The sequence below is a fragment of the Mustela nigripes genome, chromosome 12, assembly GCF_022355385.1.
Source record: "Mustela nigripes isolate SB6536 chromosome 12, MUSNIG.SB6536, whole genome shotgun sequence".
Classification (NCBI taxonomy): domain Eukaryota; kingdom Metazoa; phylum Chordata; class Mammalia; order Carnivora; family Mustelidae; genus Mustela; species Mustela nigripes.
The window spans coordinates 105,284,937-105,307,087 of record NC_081568.1 but is presented as its reverse complement, the minus strand read 5'-3'; the positions used below and the strand labels follow the sequence as shown (position 1 = coordinate 105,307,087).

At 41.4% G+C, this 22,151-nt stretch overlaps 1 protein-coding gene across 1 annotated transcript in view; it reads right to left on the bottom strand.

Moving 5' to 3' along the window:
- The window catches only part of RASGRF2 (Ras protein specific guanine nucleotide releasing factor 2), a 251,066-nt gene that overhangs the window by 168,410 nt on the left and 60,505 nt on the right, over positions 1-22,151 (bottom strand). The window contains exon 2 of the mRNA XM_059418164.1: positions 6,464-6,570. Coding sequence (XP_059274147.1) covers positions 6,464-6,570 — 107 coding nt within the window. The remainder of the gene's footprint in view (positions 1-6,463; positions 6,571-22,151) is intronic.

Genomic DNA, 22,151 nt, shown 5'->3' with positions numbered 1-22,151 from the left:
TTCCTACATCAAAAGGAAGGCTGAAACTAATGTGACTAGCCAGTAAAAAGTGTTCAGATTATCTACATAGCTATCTTATCTATCTTTTCTTATTTATCTAACAGATATGCAAATGTATAGAAAAACTGAGCAGAGGGTTGTTACCAGTAAATACCTTGGAGAAAGTAAGTGGGTTTGGGGAGTGGGGACGGGGAAGGGTGAGCTATGAATGGAAACTATAACTTTTCACTCTCTCTCCTTTTCATTGTTTGAATTTTCTTTTTCTTTTTTTAGAGAGCTTGGATTTATGTACTACTTGTACTATTAAAAGCTATTAAATATATGGAAAGTTGGAATTACATAAGGAAAAAAACACTTTGGAAAGTCATTGTTGACTCAGGCGACAGCAGCTTCCCTGGGGTAGGGACAAAAACCCAACATAAAGGGCTGAAAAGGGAGCAAGAGCCCTGCACTGTGTGTGAGGGAGAACCACCCAACCGCTTCTTCCAAAAGCAGGGCTGCACAGCCAGAGTGGGCAGCTAGAGGAGGGAGCCGGGCCAAGGGAGGGATTTTAATGCTTGCTTTCAAGGTGGGAGAGATTCATGAGGAATCAAAGAATACCAGAAAAAAAGCCCAAGAGGGGTTGGTAAACAGAGGGGAAGTTTAGGAGGGCCAGGGAATCAATGATGGAGCAAGGGAGTCCGAGGCAAGTGAGCACAGAAGCTCAGGGCTGAAATTTGCCTCAAAAAAGCACAGGTTCTCAGAATGGTGAGAGCCCATGGCGGTGGCGCCCCCCGCAGGCGGGCCGAAGGGCGCATGCAGATGGACAGAGCACCCAGGCTGTGGGTGCAGAGGGAGCTCCCACTGAGGGGTCAGCAGAAGCAAAAGTACTGCGAGGGGTGGGAAAGAGAACGGACAGGTGACAGTATTAACAAGGGGCTGAAAATAAAGCAATTCAAAGCCCAACTTTTCCCTACAGAAACAACTTCTACGATCTCATCAAGTGAAATCTTTCATTGTCCACAGACATATCATCCCTTTTCTCTCCTGCTGTGCTTCCCAGGTTCTAAGAAAGAAAAAAAGTGTTGAAATCTCTTTGATTATGTCAAATCTGGAGGCAAAGGCGCGACTAACTTCTTGGTTAAAATATATATAGATATAGACATATATATATATATATATATATATATATCTCAAATGAACAAAATCCACATCTTGAGCTTTAAAGTAGTGATAGTCTAACAAGAGAAGAATACAAAATATGGCTTTGGGATTGCTTGAGGCTATAACATTATTGCCCATTTCTGATTTTCTAGTCCTGTCATTTCCCTGTGATACACGAATCACTTTCAGCTTTTCTGTGTAATCACTTTTTTTCTGATATGTAGGGGATTTCTCCATGCACATTCTCTAAAGAGCTGGTTTTATGGGGATGATGTGATACACAGTGTGGCCTTTATTGTTGGACAGATTTTATATTGCACACTGCACACTAAATCAAGCCTCTCTCCAAGGAAAAAGGATGAGGTACAGGCACTAGGTGTTTGGTGCAGTTACTATGTTGGGGTGAGTGTGTGTGTTTGTGATTGTGTATGTTGTGGGGGAGGGAAGAACGGACTGAGGATGTTGGGCAGAAAGAATGAACTACAGGCTGCCTCATGTACATGTAATCAAAAGGACTACAGATAAACATAGACTGGGGGGGGTGTCTGAACAGAATTAAAGTTGGAAAAAATAGAAAGCAGGCAAAAGATACAGTAGAACAGTCCCAAACACTGAAAGCATAAGCCATACCTTTCCAGGGAGAAAAAAGAAAAAGACGTGGACATTCCATGGTGCGCTGTACCAGGCGTAATATTCTCTACATCTCCAACTTTTCACAAGTCCTCCCCTAACTTCAGCTTTGGTAGAAACCCAAAGCCAGCTTTCCCCTTTTCCCCTCAGGACACACCTCACTTCTCTAGTAACTTCTAATACTCATTTTCTCATATATTACATGGCAAAGGCAAGGAGAGCCGTTAAAAGGGCTCCTCGGCACCACTTCCAGGCAAGCAAACCCTCCAACTCCCCACAGAGGCCCTTCCCGCCCAGCGCTCATCATCTCTGCCCCACAACTGCTCTCATCCATCATTTCTTCTCCCAGGAAGTGACATTCTCCACACCAAGGGCCTGAGAGATGTGTTGGATAACCTCCTGATGTAAAATACGGCCCACATGCAGGTAGTCACAAAGTCCTAGAGGAGGTCTATCCTCCACCCCAACTCTGGAATACTTTCCACTTCTCTTTTCTCAACTGTCACAGACCAGGTCCTTTGGGTCTTACGCTTCAACCAGAACAGGAAGAGCTTTGGTACCTCTCCGCATACCTAAATCCTCTTCCAGGCCATAACCACCTTCTAACTGCTGAAGCTTTGCTTGGACAGCGTTCCAGCAGAAAACAAGTGGAGAAAACTTGCTGTGGATGCTGTCTTTTCAGCTAATGAGCCCTAAGGACTCACAATTAACTGAGTCATTGTTTTTGACTGTCCTAATGTCAATGAGTAAATCAGCCACAGTAGACAGACATGACTAAGACCACAACAACAAGAAGAAAAATCAGGTTATTAGGACTATCCGGAGTCCCATACTCAACTACCAAACCACTTATGGAATAAGCATAGAACTTCCATGCTATTAAAATGCTCTGGCCTCTCCTCACCCAGACAAAAATAAGACTGCTAGCAGCTTCCCATGAACTGGTGCCAGTAATAAGTGATGGAACGATAGTAGAAATGTGCCAGTGTTTTAGAAATGTAGTATTGGCCAACTTCAAGAAAAATTGTAAAACAAGCTTTCTGGAACCCGTCAGAACTTTGAAATGAGAATATAATTTCCAAAAAGATTGTTCCTTGGGCCCCATCAAAGGGAGAGAACATGCAACTCAGCATCCCAGAAAACGACCCAGAGATCCTCTGAAGGCCAGCTAGAGCAAGTAGCTTCAGCTCGGAGGTGTAAAAATCAGCGGCAAGAATGTGATTTGCATGGCACATGAAGCCAGCATGCCCAGGACAGTACTGAGAAGACATCTCAGGAAAAGAGCAGAAACCAGGAGAAGGGTTCTGAGCAGAAGGGTTTCTCTGAGCAGAGACCAGGAGAAGGGTTGGCAGGATACTCAGAAAAGACCTGTTCTCAGGCTAAAATATTCATCAGTTAACCAACAGCTCAGACTTTTAAAAAGAGTTTTTAAAAAAAGTAAAACCATAATTACTGAGCATTTTCTATTTAAAAAGCAGTGGCACCAAATTAACGCCATCAGACTGTCCTCGAAAGGTGAAATTTTTAGTCAACTGATTGGTTGTGTAACTAGCCCAATGCCAAGCGACACTGGCTGACAAAGTCTTTCTGTGAGTCATTTTCATCAACTTTCTGGCTCTGCACATGTATGAACAGTCAAAATGACTTTTACAGAACCACGTTCACACCAAACACTCAAAGTTAAAGGAAAAAGTTGTCATCTTCCCTGATTTACAAAACAACAAGATTGAAGAAGCATCTCAGTGCAAAAAGTCAAATATAAGAACTCAAGTATAAAGCAGTCTGATTTAAAAGAAGTCATCAAAGAACCCAGTTCTGGGCCTCAAATCAAAGGAAAAGCAAATCCAATGAATGAAAATTTTTTAAAAAATCAATTCTTAACTAAATCTTCATATCCACAAGAGAAGAGAATTTTGACCATTTGGTCACCTAAACCACTAAAGCAGTTTCTAAAGTCTGTATTCTGACAAGACCACAAGTGCCCTAATTGATCATATGTCAATCAACCCCAAATACTGACCCTTACCCACATACATGACAAAGCTCTCATGGTATAGGAAAAAAAGAAAACCTTAATATTGAACCATTTTTGGAGTAATACATACTCTTTACTTGGTCTGTCCCAGTATTTGCTTGGCAACTACAAAAGTAACGTATTTAGGTTACTAATAGTATCTCACCTTTCTGGAATGAAAAAGGGCAGGGGGTTGGGGAGCAAAGACACATGTTTTAAGTTACATACTTCATTTTAATTCCCAGGTAAGAATTACACAGAGATTGTGTCTAGAAAGAACCCAAGAGTTCTACCTTGCCAACTTGATACTTCCTTCACCTCTGAAGACCTGACCTTCTTTCTATAGCAAGTCATTGTCATTACAGTAAAGTCTGGAGCAAAGCCGTCAGACAGAAACAATGACAGAAAAGACAGCTGAACCGTGTGCCAGGATCATGGTGTGGACAAGCTACCCCAGGGGCGCCCTCAGAGAGCAGCATTTGGTCGCCAATCCTGTGCCTCTCAAAGAAATATTTTGAAGGGGAGGAAAGAAAAAGAACTGAAATATTTTGCAGATAATATCTTCTACTCTCAACCCTGACTTTATATTAGCCTCTTTGCATCTTTGAATAGAAAAGGAGACGACTGAAGAGAAAAAGACGAGAATGAAGACAGGTACAACCCAAAACACTGGTTAAAAGGCTCTGGAGTCAGACTGATCTGGGTGTGAAGGCCAGCTCTGCAGCTTAACAACTTCATGATAGATGTTGGCCAGTCTGCTTAATAATCATGAGCCTCTGTTTTCTCATCTGTAAAGTGGGTAGCTGTGAGGAATAAACAATATATGGAAAGTACTCAGCATGCTGCCTGACACAGAGGCGGTAGGTGGTCAATATAAAGTAGTAGAAGAGAAAAAGAGAGGTGGGGAAGGCAGGAGAGAAAAAAATCTCAAGGATTCGAGAAGAATCTAAACTCGGAACAAATGCCCTATCCTCTTTAAAGTCTGAAAATAGTTTTTGGTCACCAACTACATAATTAGCACTGTGCTTTGTTCAGAAATGAAGCCTCCTCCTCTTCACTCTCAAGGTGCATGCAATCCAGCTCAGGAAACATAAATCACACGTAGGAAATATGTAAAAAAAAAAAAAAAAAAAAAAAAAAAAAAAAAAAAAAAAAAAAAAAAAAAAAAAGGAAAAAAAAAAAAAAAAAAAAAAAAAAAAAAAAAAAAAGAATTAAAAAAAAAAAAAGCCCGTAAGTTGTGCTAAACCGTTAAATATTCTACATGTGGTAAAGCAAGAATTGCAGCAATCTGGAGAAGGGGCCTGTGAGGGCTACTTGTGGGGGACAGTTTCAGGGACCGGGGCGGTAGAGGCATGGCAGGGTACTTAGGAGAAGCAGGGGGCATGTCAGGGGAAGGAAAAGCAGATAGGCCCCAGCTGGAGTCTTGCCCCAGAAGCAGCGGGGATAGAAGCAGGGACTTACAGAGTGTCCAGAGACTAGATGAAGGAGGAGACAGACAGACAGGAAAGCAGTGAGCCTGGGAGCTATGAGAAGCAAAAATGGGCTGGACTTCAGAAATGAATATGAAAAATGAGAGAGGGAGCTGCCTGACTCTCAGATGTCTTGTTCTTGCTTGCGGCCAAGTAAGTTCTTTCTACCTTCCTGGTATTTCTTGGGAGGAAATAAAATCATACTCTCCTATCTCCCCAGATCGAGTCAGCATCACCGCTCTTGATAACCAGGCTGCCCGGGGCAGGGTTTACAAACGTGGGCTTGGCTGGGTCTGTATCCCAGCTCTGCCACTTACCAGCTGTGTGACCTCAGACAAGCAAACCAACCTTCCCAGCTTCATTTTCCTTCTCTGTAAAAGGGGGTAATTATAAGACCAACCCCAGATTATTGAGAGGATAAGCAAATCAATACATGCCTTCATTCAGAAGCGCTTAGAAGGGCTCCTGTCATACAGGAACAATCCACAAAAGTGACCCATTATTATTATTATTTTTTAAATTTTTAAATAAACATATAATGTGTTTTTATCCCCAGGGGTACAGGTCTGTGACTCATCAGGTTTACACATTTCATAGCACTCATCATAGCACATACCCTCCCCAATGTTCATATCCCTGCCCCCCTCTCCCCTCCTCACCCCCCCAGCAACCCTCAGTCTTGTTTTTTGAGATTGAGTCTTTTATGGTTTGTCTCCCTCCCGATCCCACCTTCTTTCATTTTTTTCTTTCCTACCCCCCAAACCTCCCATGTCGCATCTGCACTTCCTCATATCAGGGAGCTCATATGATAGTTGTCTTACTCCAACTGACTCACTTCGCTAAGCATAATACCCTCTAGTTCCATCCACGTCGTCGCAAATGGCAAAATTTCATTTCTTTCAATGGCTGCATAGTATTCCATTGTATATATACACCACCTCTTCTTGATCCATTCATTTGTTGATGGACATCTAGGTTCTTTCCATAGTTTGTATTATTATTATTTTTATATATTTATTACTTTTCATCTTTGGCTAGAATATAGCCATAGAAAGCTCAAAGTATCATTTCACACATCACTGAAAAGGAGATACCAACGGGAAACCCATCTTAGAATTGCCAGTTCTTCCAGAACTAGCCAACAGTGAAAACCTCAGTGGGAGAGACCCAGCCAACCCAGCGTCACACAGAGGACGTGAGTCCCTACCTGGCTTGGTGAATGGCCTCCATCCACTCTTTACCATCCTGCTCCTCCTCACAGCGCAGCTCCAGAGGTTTCTGACCCTCATGGCCAAAAAGAACGGTAAAGTAATACTAGAGAGAAAAACAAACAAACAAACTTTAGATTTACTTTTCAAGCATGACCACATAATACAGTATTTCCCTACAAAGGGTATATGTTTAAAAAATTCATCCACACTGTATCAATCATGTTTCAAAATGTAGTGTCACCCCAGTCCACTTAGCAATGACTCTGCACCTGGAAGATACAATAGGTTGCATCTTAACACCCTTCTGTAAGAGTCAGCCCACAACACCTCACTAGATACAGAAAAGATATTGGATAAGACTCTATGCAGATGCATGATTAAAATTCCTTACTGAAATTTCTAACTGTAATAAAGGATATCCACAAAAAAAAATTTACTGTAAACATTCTACCAATTGGCGTATTCTTACAAGCAACCCTTCTGGGATGCATGGGTGGCACAGTCGGTGAAGCCTCTGCCTTTGGCTCAGGTCATGATCCCAGGGTCCTGAGATGAAGTCCCGAGTCCGGCTCCTTGCTCCAAGTCCACTGCTTCCTCTGCCCACCCCCCTTACCCCGCCCCCCACCACCGGGCTTATGAGGGTTCTCTCTGCCTCCCTCGCTCACTCTTGCTCTCATTCTCTCTCAAATAAATAAATAAAATATGTTGTTGGAAAAACCAAGCAACACTTCTAAAATCAAAAATTAGAAAACAATGGCAGTCATTGACACTTCTATTTACTAATTCTGCCTGGAGGGCAATATAGAAAAATAAAGGGGAAAAGGCACAAGAAATGGAAAGCAAGGAAGAAACACCATTTTCACAGCTGATATAATTGTCTGTATCAAGAGTTCACTGAAAAGCTATTAAAATAAGAACATTGAACCAAATAGTTAAATACAAAAATCAATACACAAAAATTTATTGCACTTTGGCATAATAATATCAACAAACAAAACTTCATTTTGTTGGTTTTTTTTTAATTTTTTAAAAGATTTTTATTAATTTATTTGACAGAGAGAGACAAAGTGAGAGAGGGGAACACAAGCAGGGGGAGAGGGAGAGGGAGAAGCAGGCTTCCCACCAAGCAGGGAGCCTGATGCGGGACTCAACCCCAGGACCCTGGGATCATGACTTGAGCCGAAGGCAGACACCCAAGACTAAGCCACTCGGGCATCCCACAAAGCTTCATTTTGAAAACAGCCTTTGCAATAACAAATACAAGTAACTGAAGACCAAGAATAAGGAAATGTGTTTATCACCTCTGAGAAGTAAATTAATCTATAATTTCAATGTACTTCACTAGAAATAGCAGTAGTTTTTACTTTTGGTAGAATGTGACAAACTGAATCTGAAATCTGCACCAGGGAAGAAGTTTTCACTTTACACCAGCCTATTTGAGGCCGGACACATTAATCACCAAACTGAGACTGTCTGGAAAGGAAACGTGACTGGACAGCTGTGTATTGCACAAGAATGATCAGAAAATACACTGGACCTGCCCAGGATGTCTTCCTGGAGCATAAAGAGGACTGGCTACAGAGCTGCTCTAAGGAGAGCCAGAGCCGAACACGGAGTTCCTTCTGTGGTCCCCCCTTCCCACCCACGCCCGCTCAAGGTCTTGTTTCTTCAGGGTGACCGTTATGTACTCATTTTCTTCAAATGAATTAAAAACCTTCAGAACAATAATCCTAGAGATAAGAATTTCCAGCACAAGGGAAAAGAGCGAGAGAGACAAAGCAAGAAACAGTCTCTTACTGACAGTGAACAAGCCAATGGTTCCAAGAGCAGGAGGCCAGTGGGAGGAGGCGGGACACGGGATGGGGGTGAAGGAGGGCACTTGCTGTGATGAGCGCAGGATGATGTACGGAAGTGCTGAGTCACTATAGTGCACACCCCAAACTAAGAGAACACTGTATGTTAACCAACTGGAATAAAAATAAGAACTTGAGGAAAAGAAAGAATTTTCAGCACATTTTTACCAAAAAGAAGAAAACTGGCTAAGAGACTTCTCCTCAGGTTACCTGTACGTCAATCATCAATCCTCGGAGGACTCTGAGTCGTGCCCGTGCGATAATCTACCACACTTCCCACGGACGGTCCCAAGCCTCGTAAATAGCAAGCTGTCTTTAGTTCTTAAACCCCTTGTCCAGCCAGAGGACTAAATGTTAGGAACCAGGGGGAAATAACCTTATGGAAAGGCCACGGAGAGTGAGAAGAATTGAGTTTAGCACTGTATGCAATAAAGCTCCATTTAAATTTGAGAGGAGAGAAGTCGAACCTCAATGACATAACAAGTCAGTGTCTTAAAGGTCAGGCCTCTGAGTAATGGCATTTCAGTAACTGCTGGCTCCTGTCCAGGCTCAGCTGTCCAGTCCAGGGAGAGGAAATGCTTAATGACCCGGCCCAACCCATTGAAAGGCTGCAACCTGCACCTCGACAGCAACGGCTACTGTGAAACCCAATTAGAAGCCACCTCTCAAAGACAGCAAGGCAATTATATTAGCAGAGGACGCCCAAAGGTTAGACCATGTCTCAGGCATAACGATGATGGTTTTGAGAGGTACATGTCACATTCCCAAGAGTTCACTTAACAAACTCAGCTCAGTTACGAAAAATTAGACAGTGCCTCTGCACACACCTGCAGATTATTTATTTTTAACCACTCATCAAAGTTTTCTTTGTGTGGAATATTCTGGCCTCACTCTGATATGAACTTAGTATACCATGGATCTAAGCATCAAGCCTGGCGCTTTAAAGGTCCCCTTGGGCATCAGAAGTAGCAGCAGACACCCTTGTCAGTACCCTGTGACCTCAGAGGTGTCCCGCTTCAAGGAACCTGGAGGAGAGGTCCCAAAGTACTGGGTCATTGTGAAATACAAGGAAGAATTAAAACAGGGATGACCTTGTTGATGACTTTAAATTTAGCATTTACAAGGACAAGTGAGTCTCTCTTCCTTTTCTTCCTAGATATTCTCACCTGTTTCCCAAATCCATTTCTCCAGGCAGATTCTCTCGCAGGCGCCAGCCCCACATTTCTCCTGTTAGACAGCATTTCAGTCAGACCCCAAACTGAATCATTACCTTCCCTCTCTTCCTCCCACCCCACAAACCTCCTGCTCCTCCCCTCTGCCTTCACAGTGACTCCTTCTCCTCTTGTCTTTTCTCTGTCAAGTGAATCTTTATCCAATGGTTGCCTCAACTAGGAACCCTAAAGTCATCTTCAACGCCTCCCTGTCATCACCCACACATCTGGTTTCACCAAGGCTCACACGCAGGACTCTCTTCTGGCTTTTATTATCCCTCATCTAGACTACTGCAGCCGTTCTACCATCAGGTGACAAATGCGACAGTTTGAAATTCCTTTGAAATTCCTTTATCTTAACAGCTGACCTCACTCCTTCCTTGTACCCTGGCCACCATGATGGCCCAAAGTGGGAGTTTAAACGGTTTCTTTCTAAAGGAGGACAGGATGACCTAGAGAAGTCCCAGTGAGTTGGGAACACAAGGAGAATGGCGGAGAGAAGTGGTTGAGGTAAAAAGAGAAATCAGGAGATGGAGACACATCTGGTACAGCTTTTCCCCAATCGGGGCTAAAATCCTAGAAGAGGGTGAGGAGTTTAAAAGGTTGATTAACACAAACCAAAAGCCAAGGAGTTTCTGTATCACGTTCCTGTTAGGGATCTAGAGGATATGCCACCTCACAGAACGTCTTCATGCCCCACCCCCGACTCTCATGACAACACGGAGTGATGACTGCATGGGTGGTGACCATATCACGTAACTCGGCAAAACTGGTGTCACAGCAGTTGTGTGTTAGATAGATAGACAGATATAGATAGGTAGGTAGATAGAGATAGATAGATAGATGGATGGATGGATGATAGATAGATAGATAGGCAGGCCGGCCAAGTTTTGAGGTTAGCTATACAAAGCCTGACGAGCTTCTAAGCAGACTGGACATTCCCCAGTACTACCGTGGAGGACCATGGAGAGAAGGGCACTATCAAAACTTATCGTGGGATAAAGTAAGGGGTATAAAGGTCAAGCAAGAGCCACAGTGGGACCACGTAGGCAATACAGACAGCCAGGCCCTGACTGATCTGGGAGAAAATAAACTGCAAGTTAGAGCAGCCACGTAGTTCAGCAACGGTTGCCAACAGAGGGCTCAGGCAGAGCCAGACCACCACCAGACCACAGTCACCAGATTGCCTCAATCTTTGACACAAACACACATACACACACCCTCAAGGCCATGTGAGACTCCATCTCAGTGGGGTACAGAGGGAAAAACAAATTACCGAAAGAGACTTTCCACATTCATGGAGCAATATCGGAGTTTCCTCCTCTCAACTAAATGTAGCTTCTTTTTTCTCCACTTACTAAGTACTAAGTGGAGAGGTGGTCTTAAGGAGAAAGTCAGGTCAAATTTAGAAAAATACTTTCTATACTTGTAACCCCAATTCCAGTTTTATCCAACTCCCTCCATCTAAAACATGGTGGCCAGAGTCTTTCTAAAATATCAGTCAAGGGGTGCCTGGGTGGCTCAGTGGGTTAAATCCTCTGCCTTCAGGTCAGGTCATGATCCCAGGGTCCTGGGATCGAGCCACGCATCGGGCTCTTTGCTCAGCGGGGAGCCTGCTTCTCTCTCTCTCTCTCTCTGCCTGCCTCTCTGCCTACTTGCGATCTCTGTCAAATAAATAAATAAAATAGTTAAAAATAAATAAATAAAATAAAATATCAGTCAAGCTTGGGCACCTGAGTGGCTCAGTTGTTAAGCGTCTGCCTTCGACTCAGGTCACAATCCCAGAGTCCTGTGATCAAGCCCCGCATTGGGCTCTCTGCTCCAAGGGAGGCCTGCTTCTCCCTCTCCTACTCCCCCTGCTTGCGTTCCCTCTCTCGCTAACTCTCTTCTGTGTCAAATAAATAAATAAAATCTTAAAAAAAAAAAAATCAGTCAAGCTTCCCATGTCTGCTTACAAACCCTTACTAGTGTTCTCAAACACTAGCAAATCACGAGCAAATCTTACACAGGCTGAAAATGCCCTTCACTAATCGGTTCCATTCTCCATCTTTAACCTCACTTCCATCTGTTTCCTTCATGGCAGGCCACACTCCAGCCACACCAAGGTATCACTCCCACCAGAAGACAAGCTCTTTCCTCAGCCTCATGCTACTGGCAGAACCATGACTCCCCAAGCAGTAACCCAAGAACTTGGGCAAAACACATAACTCTCCTGAGCTTCCTCCTGGGCAAAACGAGGACAATGAGGCAGACCTGACAGCATCAAATTAGCAGATACGCAGTGTCTGCACAGTAGGCACCTCAGAAGTGTTCATTCCCTTCTCTACCGGTATAGCTTTGTCTTGACACACCTTGTTTCATCCCCAGCCTCTTCTCCACCTACAAGTTCTTACCAAACTTTCATGACTCATGTCACTGAAATCGGCCCTCTAAGAATCCTTCCCTGGTATTTTCTGGCAAAATGGAGTCACTCTGTCCTCTGGGTTTCAGTCAACTGGGGTGCCCTCTTCTCACATCACCTCAAAGTTGTCCATGTGTATGTGTGTCTCTCTCCTGCCTGCCTGGTCCTTTGGTACCCTTCATCCTGGCACTGTGCAAGGCACACACGAAAAGCCCCCAGTATCATCTGATAAAATAATCATGAGTAAAGAAACATGAGGTATAATTAAACTAACAAATTTGCTTCTGACAGCCACAGGTGATGATAAATTTCATGACTTATAATTATATCCAACTGGCCATCCAGAGAAGGGATTTAAAAAGACTGCTTCAATGACCAATAGATCTTTTTATCCTAAGTATGTTAAGTCAGAACCCCATAATGATCTCACAAAAACTCAGAAGAGCAGAAAGAACAGATGTCATGGGTTGGCAGATGCACGGAAGATTCTTACCTCTTACCAGCAATGACCATAAAACGCCACAAAGAACATAATGAACAGATCTAACACTTTTAATAGATTTTTTTTTGTTTATTTGACAGAGATTACAAGTAGACAGAGAGGCAGGCAGAGAAAGAGAGAGGGAAGCAGGCTCCCTGCTGAGCAGAGAGCCCAATGCGGGACTCGATCCCAGGACCCTGGGATCATGACCTGAGCGGAAGGCAGCGGCTTAACCCACTGAGCCACCCAGGCGCCCCAGACCTAACACTTTTAAATGTTCAGGGTCTTTTTGGTATCTATTGTAGCTTTGTACAAATTTTCATTTTTCTGGTTGTTATTATACTGGGTTTGCTGCTGTTTATGCCATGCGTTTTTGCAGACAGAACAAATGCAACCCAATGTGAGAACACAAGCTCACTTAAAACTATCATCCTTAAGCTCCTGCAAGTTAGAAGCAAATTTAGAGCTAACAGTGACTGTTGCTGAGGAACAGGACTACGGGACCACTTCCCCCTTCTACATTTTATATTGTTTGAAACACAATAAACACATACGGCTATATAGCCAAAAAAATATATATATATGTTCATTCTTTTTTTAAATTGTTGGAGTCACAATGGACACATTCAGTTATATAATCAACAATAAAGACACCTAGTTTAAAAATTCTGTTCACATCTTTATAATAGAACCTGTATATCTAGAGAAAGTAAAAAACATTGGTCAAATCAGTGATGTTCCAGGCAGATTAAAAACTCCTGTGGTTTTTTAAAAGTATATAGCAGAAAAATAACTTCTTTTTAAAAATGCTGTTCTGTGCCTATTATTATTTGGATGGTACTGCGGGATTTTAAATTACCACAAGTGTTCTTGAAATCTTTCACTTTTAGATCAAAAGAACCAACACCGACCCTCTCTCTTCAGCCACTGGAGTCAGAAAATCCTCCTGGTATCCTTTTCCCACTGCCCCTGCCAAGGAGGAGGGATGGGAGATGCCCCACAGGAACCCATGGTGGTCTTCTCCTCTGGGTCTCCCAGTAGCCTGACCCTGCAAGTCGGACACAGGATGGATAAAAGAATGGGTGCCTTCCAAATTGTCCCTGGCTGGGTGACTTATACCCATGGAACTCGGGATCCTGATGGCAGACTGGGGCAGTGCTTCTGGAATCACAGCAAGGCTCTATCGTGGGATGGAGCTCTCCATCCTCACCAGGACTTGGGGGCTGGCCTCTGAGTTCCTGGGAATGTGAACAACACTATTCAGTGACCCTTTGCAGCCCAGCGTGTGTTTCTCCCCATCACTCTCCTGGATTGCGACGGCCATCCATCCCAGACAAAGGGGAGACTCCAAGTATTTCAGGAAACAGAGAGAAAGCTGTGGAGAGCGTCTTAGGTCCATCTCCAAAGTGAAAATAAAGGATGTGGTCCTATTGTTCTTCCTGTCCTTCATTACCTCCTGCTTTCTCGTTCTTTCTGTAACTGCTTGTAGAGTGGAGATGAAATACATCTGAAACATCTGTTATACCCATGCAGTTGAGCCCTATGTGCTCTATACTCCTCATTTTGACTCTGAGGAGTTCTGAGGAGCTCAGCTTCACGGGCCAACTGAGCTATCTTTGGCATGCCCAGTAACTCCAAACGATGTTTTCCCAACATACGACTGGCCCTTTGAAGAGAAAAGTAGCCCATCCCGAGCCCTAGAGGCACAGGCGGATCCCTCTAAATCTGCTGCACGGCCACAGCCATAGTGTGACTGAGACAGAAGACACGTGGAAGATAACGGTTAGCTGGACACAGAAAAAGGGGGACACACTTCAAGATTCCCAATACCATTCTCCTCAAATTGTCACTCCCTGGTACTCCTGTCATTGAAATGTCACTTGTAAGGTACCGCTATGCCCACGGCATCTGCTCACCATTGTGCCAACTGGTGGGGCACTAACTGAAGAGCAGTGTAAAGCTTTATGCCCTTGACCCAGCTCCAGTGGTAACTAGGAGAGAAAACATTTCACTCTCCTGTCTTAGTGATGGTTTTTATCTCCTGGGATCATTTCTTTACCACAGCTCTACCCCACAGGCACTTTCAGCTCCAAAGAAGAGTCTGTGTGTATTAAAGGAGGCTGACTTCCCAACTACTTTACAGACTCTTATCTTTTCATAGTGAAGCTCTTCATTGTTAAAACATATGTCAAATCATCCAACTACCTCCTCCAGGTGTTCGTAGAAACAAAGATCTAAGATGCTGAAGGCTTTCCCCCTCCCTGTTGGCTCACTTCCTTTTTAACTCTGAGATTCAGAATTGCCATGGGTATATTCCCTCCAGTGCAAGCCAACTTCACAGATTTACCCCAGCATCTGAGGGCGCAGTGCCAGTCGGCAGAAAGAGCCCCAGGCTACAAGGTGGGACATCAGGTTTTTCCTCTTGCCTCTGGAGACAAAGGACGAACTGCGTTAAGCGTCTGTGTTCAGGTTGTTCTAGGGCCAAGGTGAGGACAAGGCCACTTGTCCTACTAACCCCCAAGGTAAAGATCAAATGCAATCATATATATCAAAGCGCCCTTAAAGGCATGAAGCTCATCGTGTCATTGCTGTGGGGGTGGCATTGCCAGATCGCACTTGGGAACTAGTCTTCTCAAGTCTGCCTAGGACGCTGGACTTGGTCCAGATCCACAAATCTGGGCAATTCAAGTGTTCCTTTCTTCCCACTGTTCTTCTCAGATAAAAGTGCATGAGGGAAAGAAGAAAAGGATGTATGAAAATTATTAGCCAGCACACTGGGTACCTGGTAATTAAGAAGAGGTCATACTGTTTTTTGTTGTGGTTGTTGCTGGTTGTTTTGTTCTTGTGGACATTTTTTGATGATGGTTTGATATTCATGATGAAAAGATCCTTAATTCTGCCAAAGACTGAGAGAGGAGCTTGAAGCTTCCACGACCTGCAAGAGTTTGCATAATGATCTGTCCCAAAAGAAGCCAATGCATTGACTGTGAACTTGAACTATGAGTATGACAAAGTAAAATCCATACTAAGTTGTAATATCAGTTTTTAAGAACTGACTCAGAATATATTCTTCTATAAACCCATACATACTTTAGTTTTTAATTGAATAAGAATTTAACTTAGAAACCAGCTCAAGGAGTAAGAGTTTAACTGCCTCCTACTGTGGTTTTCCACAACAAAAATACATTGTGTCTGCCTTCCAAATTTCATAAAGAACAGAGTTAAATTAAACTGTACCCATTTAAGAGTGACAAAGACAAGATGCCAGAAAAACCTGTCATTTTAAGAATGGCTAAAAGAACTTGATATATTTGGTTGCTCTTCAAATCTTCCAGAGGCTGTCATATAAAAATTGGAACTGAGAAACTTTTCATCGACCAAGGGATCTGAGCTCCCATAAATCACCAAGAATACTGAAATTCATGAAAAGGGAAGCAAGACGCATGGTGGCTGAAGTCATCATCCCTGATTGGCAAGGGAAAGACAATGATTCCTCTCGATGTTTCCTTAAGTCTCACACAAGTTCCTGTCTTTCTTTTGCATTGCCACTTCAGACAGAGATGGACATTGTGGAAGACAACATCGGATCTATGTGACTGACTTCACTCCACCGCCAGTCTTCACATTTACTTACTGTCCTGAGAGAGAGACATCTAATTCTGGTCAGCCTAGCGCCACTGACTGAGCACACTTGAGAATTCAGGCACCATGGTCACAGTCTGTTCTCACAGCGAGATGACAAAACTTTATCACCATGCCAATATCCATTCCGTCCTGGCTTCTCACAACCCCTAACTTCACAAGTTCTAAATAATGAATCCTCCAAAGCCCCTTTTACTTCATACCATTCTCATCACTTTCTCACGTCAACCACTGATTTGTCTTCCAATCTGCCAACCACATTCTCGTTTATGCAGAACGTCTATACAATAAAAATGTATGCGGTCAATGCCCACGGTAGCTAGTGCCACATGGCGGAGAGGAAAATACTTTGACACGGAAACAAGTAAGTCCTACAGACTGCTTGCTGCAAGTCTTGAGGTGCTCTGTCAAAGAGGGGCCGTGGTTATACACAACGTGGGCAGGGGAAATGTGGATGATGAGACAGACTTGAGATTTATCCTGTGTGGCTCCAGAAGACACAAAGAGGAAGAATAGGTTAAAGTTACAGATTTAGAAGACTTTTCTAAAACTGGAATGAGATGCTGTCACTAGTTGGCCATCTCTCAGTGGTGTTTAAAAAGGGATGAAAACAGAAGATATTGCAAAAGGTATGCAATACAAGAGGCATATAAACAATGATTAGAACAGTGTTTTGATTTTGCTATTCAATATCTCAACTTTTATTACATGGAGTTTACCAAAACTGGAATAAAAGAAAATACTTATCTAAATAAAGAAATAATTAGTGCCTTTTAAGAAGGAAAGTCTTTTATGGCACTGTACCAAGTTTATACATATATATATATTTTTTTAAAGATTTTATTTATTTATTTGACAGAGAGAGAGAGAGAATGAGAAAGGGAATACAAGCAGGGGGAGTGGGAGAGGGAGAAGCAGGCTTCCCTCCGAGCAGGGAGCCAGATGTGCAGCTTGATCCCAGGACGCTGGGATCATGACCCCGAGCCAAAGGCAGATGCCCAATGACTGAGACACCCAGGCACCCCTCGGATAATGTAAAAGGATTAATTAATGTATATAATACATAAAGCAGTTTTCTAAATCAATAAGGAAAAGACAAGTACCCTCATACAAATGTTGGAAAAGGAATAGAATATTCATAAGCCTACAAAATAAACAACAACAAAAAAATAACACGAGCACATGAAAATATGAAAAAGAAATGTGTTTTAGTACATTAAGACCATCTTTTTATTTTTATTAATTTTTTTAAAGATTTTATTTATTTATTTAAGAGAGACAGGGATAGTGACAGAGATAGCAAGAGAGTGCACAAGTGGGGAGGAGAGAAAGCAGCAGGCTCCCCACTGAGCAGGTAGCCTGATGCAGGACTTGACCCCAGGACAGTGGGTTCATGACCTGAGCCGAAGACATGCACAACTAACTGTGCCACCCAGGCGCCCAAGACCATCTTTTTAAATTGCAATTTTCTAAAATAATGAAACCCAGAACCGAGAAGTATATTGTGCTGATTGAAATATTGAAATAAAAATGGTTATAATCTTGGTGGAAATTATTGACAATTTGTGTCACAGACTTTAAAGTATTCTCAGTTTTATATTGGAATCTATACTAGTGAAATACTGAGACATACAAAGACCTATGTCAAGAATGTTCATAGCATCATTAATAATAATAAAATGTCCACCAATAGAGGACAGGTTAAATAAATTATGAAATATTTGAGCTGGAACACTCAACAATGAAATTAATAATCAGCACTCACAGCTAACATCATTCTTAATGGGGAAAAACTGAGAGCTTTTCCCCTAATATCAGGAATATATAGAACATAAGACAGGGATGTCCTATCTCAACACTTTGATTCAACATAGTACTGGATGTCCTAGACACAGCAATCAAACAAGGAAAAGAAATAAAAGGCATCAAAATGGGTAAGAAAGAAGTAAAACTTTCATTATTTGTATATGACATGATACTATATATATATAAAAGACCCAAAAGACACCACTAAAAAACTGCTAGAATTGATGAATGAATTTAGTAAAGTCAGAGGACAGGAAACCAATGTACAGAAATCTGTTGCATTTTATACACCAATAATGAAGCAGCAGAAAGAGAAATTAAGAAAACAATCCCATTGACAATTACACCACAAATAATAAGATACCTAGGAATAAACCTAACCAAAAAAGGTAAAAGACCTGTACTCTGAAAACTATAAAATACAGATGCAAGAAATTAAAGATGACACAAATAAGTGGACATTTCAAGCTTATGGATTGAAAGAACAAATATTGTCCAAACGTCTACACTACCCAAAGCCATGTACACATGTAATGTAATCCCTAACAAAATACCAACAGCATTTTTCACAGCACTAGAACAAACACTCCTAAAATTTATATGGAACCACAAAAGACCGCAAATTGCCGAAGTATCTTGAAACAGAAGAACAAAGCTGGAGGCATTATAATTCTGGACTTCAAGTTATACTGCAAAGCTGTAGTAAACAAAACAGTACGGTACTGGCATAAAAACAGATACAAAGATCCATGGAACAGAACAGAAAATCCAGAAATAAACCCATAATTACATGGTCAATTAACCTTCCACAAAGCAGGAAAGAATATCCAATGGAGAAAAAGTCTCTTCAACAAATGATGTTGGGAAAACGGGACAGCAATATGCGAAAGAATGTAACTGGACCACTTTCTTACACCATAGGCAGAAATAAACTCAGAATGGATTAAAGAGCTGAATGTGAAACCTAAAACCATAAAAATTCTAGAAGAGAGCATACACAGTAACTTCTCAGGCATTGGCCGTAGCAGTTTTTTTCTAGATATGTCTCCAAAGGCACAGGAAACAAAAGCAAAAATAAACTGTAGGGACTTCATCAACATTAAATACTTCCACACAGCAAAGGAAATAATCAACAAAACTCAAAAGACTGCCTACAGAATGGAAGACGACATCTGCAAATGACAAATCGGATAAAGGGCTAGTATCCAAAATAAAGAACTTATAAAACTCGGGAAGGGAAGGGCTTTTTGTTAGTATCTCCATATCTAAAAGACAGTTTTAAGTTATAACCATAGGTCTATAAATGCATTTTTGTGACGTACCTGTGTTTGCTGTGGACAAGGTTCATTATTTCATAACACCTAAGCTTTTTGAATGTCCTGCAGTGATAATGTATGATAAAATGTAAAGCTTGTGAATTAACCAACTTGTAAGTTTCTTTTTGTTATAATTGATAGGAAAGAAGCGTCTTAAATATCAAGCTGTTAAGCTGTCTCAGAGAAATGTACATCTGGACTTATTCCTTAGGTGGGCAGCAGAGGGGCAGAAGAAATATAAAGGGAAAGATGTACGCAGATGTACTCATATTTACATTTTAATGATAATTCTCAATGTGTGTGCATCTCCTTTGGATGTACTATAAGAATACATTAAGTGATTCAGTGGAAACATACCTCCTTGCTAATATTTGCATACTATATATTGGATAATGAATTCTTTCAGAAGCATTATGTGTTGTGTACTCTGTTACTTCATGGCTCATGTTTAATTGAACATTAAGGGAATGCAGTTAATTATACCCCTGCCGATATCTTTATCTGGAGGCCTGTTGCCATTTTTGTCTTTGTCTTGAAATTTTTGTTGCCAAGGAAGGCAGGATTATATTTTTTTCCTTTCAGATTGAGTTGGTGTAGTGTACTGTTGGTTATCAAAATACTCATAGTTTTGTGACTTTGAAATGGTAAATATTCATGGTGTGTAAAAAAAAAAGCATGATACATAACTGTAGGCTCTTAACGACATTAAAATGCTTAGTTGTGTAGATACACACATGGGACCTAGAAGTCAAACTATAAACCGCTTCTGATTATTGATGACTTTGTTCTTTGCTTCTTGTGTTTTTCAGTTTCTTTTTATGCACAAAGAGTGAGAGGACTTATAAAACTCAACCCCCAAAAAACAAATACTGCAATTAAAAAATGGGCGGAAGACATGAACAGACATTTTTCCAAAGAAGACATCCAGATGGCCAACAGACACATGAAAAGATGCTCAACATCACTCATCATCAAGGAAATGCAAATCAAAACTACAATGAGATCACCTCACACCCATGAGAATAGCTAAAATCAAAAACAAAGAAATAAGAGTTGATGAGGATGTGGAGAAAAAAGAACGAACCCTCGTGCACTGTCGTTGGGAATGCAAACTGATGCAGCCACTGTAGAAGACAGTATGGAGATTCTTCAAAATATTAAAAACAGAACTACCTTATGATCCAGTATTTCCACTACTGGGTATTCATGAAAAATTTATTCAATGAGATACACACACCCTTATGTTTATAGCAGCATTACTTACAATAGCCAAGATATGGAAGCAGTCCAAGTGTCCATCAATTGCTGAATGATAAAGAAGATGTGGTGTGTGTATATACACACACACACACACACACATACATATATACACATACATATACATATATCTAATATTCATTGTATATATATACATGTATAATATATATAAAAATATTATATACAATGAATATTATTCAGCCATAAAAAAGAATGAAATCATGTCATTTGCAACAACATGGATGGAGTTAGAGATCATAATGCTAAGGGAAGTAAGTCAGTCAGAGAAAGACAAATACCATATGATTTTACATGTGTAATTTAAAAAAGAAAGCAAATGAGCAAAGGGAAAAAAAGGAGAGACAACCAAAAAACAGACCCTTAACTACAGAGAACAAACTGATGGCTACCAGAGGGAAGAAGAGTGGGGGATGGTTGAAAAAGGTGATGGGGATTAAAGAGGGCACTTATAATGATGAGCACATGGTGATGTATGTATGCTTAATCATTGTATTGTATACTTGAAACTAATATAACACTGTATGTTAACTAACTGGAACTAAAGTGAAATAAAATTTTTAAAATTTCACTGGGTGAAATTGCCTGGGTGGCTCAGTGGGTTAAGCCTCTGTCTTTAGCTCAGGTCATGATCTCAGGGTCCTAGGATTGAGCTCCACATCGGGCTCTCTGCTCAGCAAGGAGCCTGCTTCCCCCTTTCCTTCTGCCTGCCTCTCCGCCTGCTTGTGATCTCTCCCTCTGTCAAATAAATAAATAAAATATTTAAAGAAATTTTTTCAAACTCTAATTGGTCAATTAAATGATTAATAATTAATAATCATGCTCACTAAGAATATATTCAAGAATATTCCTAGGAATATTTCTTAATTTACATACTAAGTGTTCAAGCAGGCAATGAAATAACACACTAGCACATTTCAGTTGCTGCCCAACAACAGGGAAGACAGAGTTCAGAGACTGAGTACAAAACAAATTTCATTTAAAAAAAAATTAATATCTACACCTAGAAAAAGCAAGCACTGGTATAAAAAAGCAGGAGGCATAAAGGATAGATAATGTTTACTAAAAATTTAACACTCTTGTCTGATAAAAGAAACATGAGCAAAAGTGAAAATGGACATTGAGAAGTTATTTGTGATGCAAATAGCTGACAATTAAGTATAATTCATATGCACAATCAATAAGAAAAATAGGTAAAACTATAAATAGGCAAATTACAAAACAGAAAATAATACTTTCTGGGAGTGCTTGGGTGGCTCAGTAGATTAACCATCTACCTTCAGCTCAGGTCATGATCCCAGAGTCCTGGGATCCAGGCCCGCAGAGGCCCGCAGAGGCCCGCAGAGGTCCACATCGGGCTCCCTGCTCAGCAGGGAATCTGCTTCTCTCTCTCCCTCTGCCCCCCCAACTCATGTTCTCTCCCACTCTGCTCTCTCTCTCAAATAAATAAATAATCTTTTTTAAAAAAGACTATAAAAACTTTCAATGGAATGAAAATATCCTCAACCTCACTAAACCTTAGGGAAATGCTAATGAAAGTACTAAAATAACATTTGCATCCATCAAGTAGGGTACTATGAAAACAGCTTTACAGTATAAGTACTATTGAACAGTGGAAGATACTGAAACATCGATACAACACCGGTGAGAGACATTGATAAAAAACAGACTTAGAAGAGTTGTTTGGCAGTATCTATTA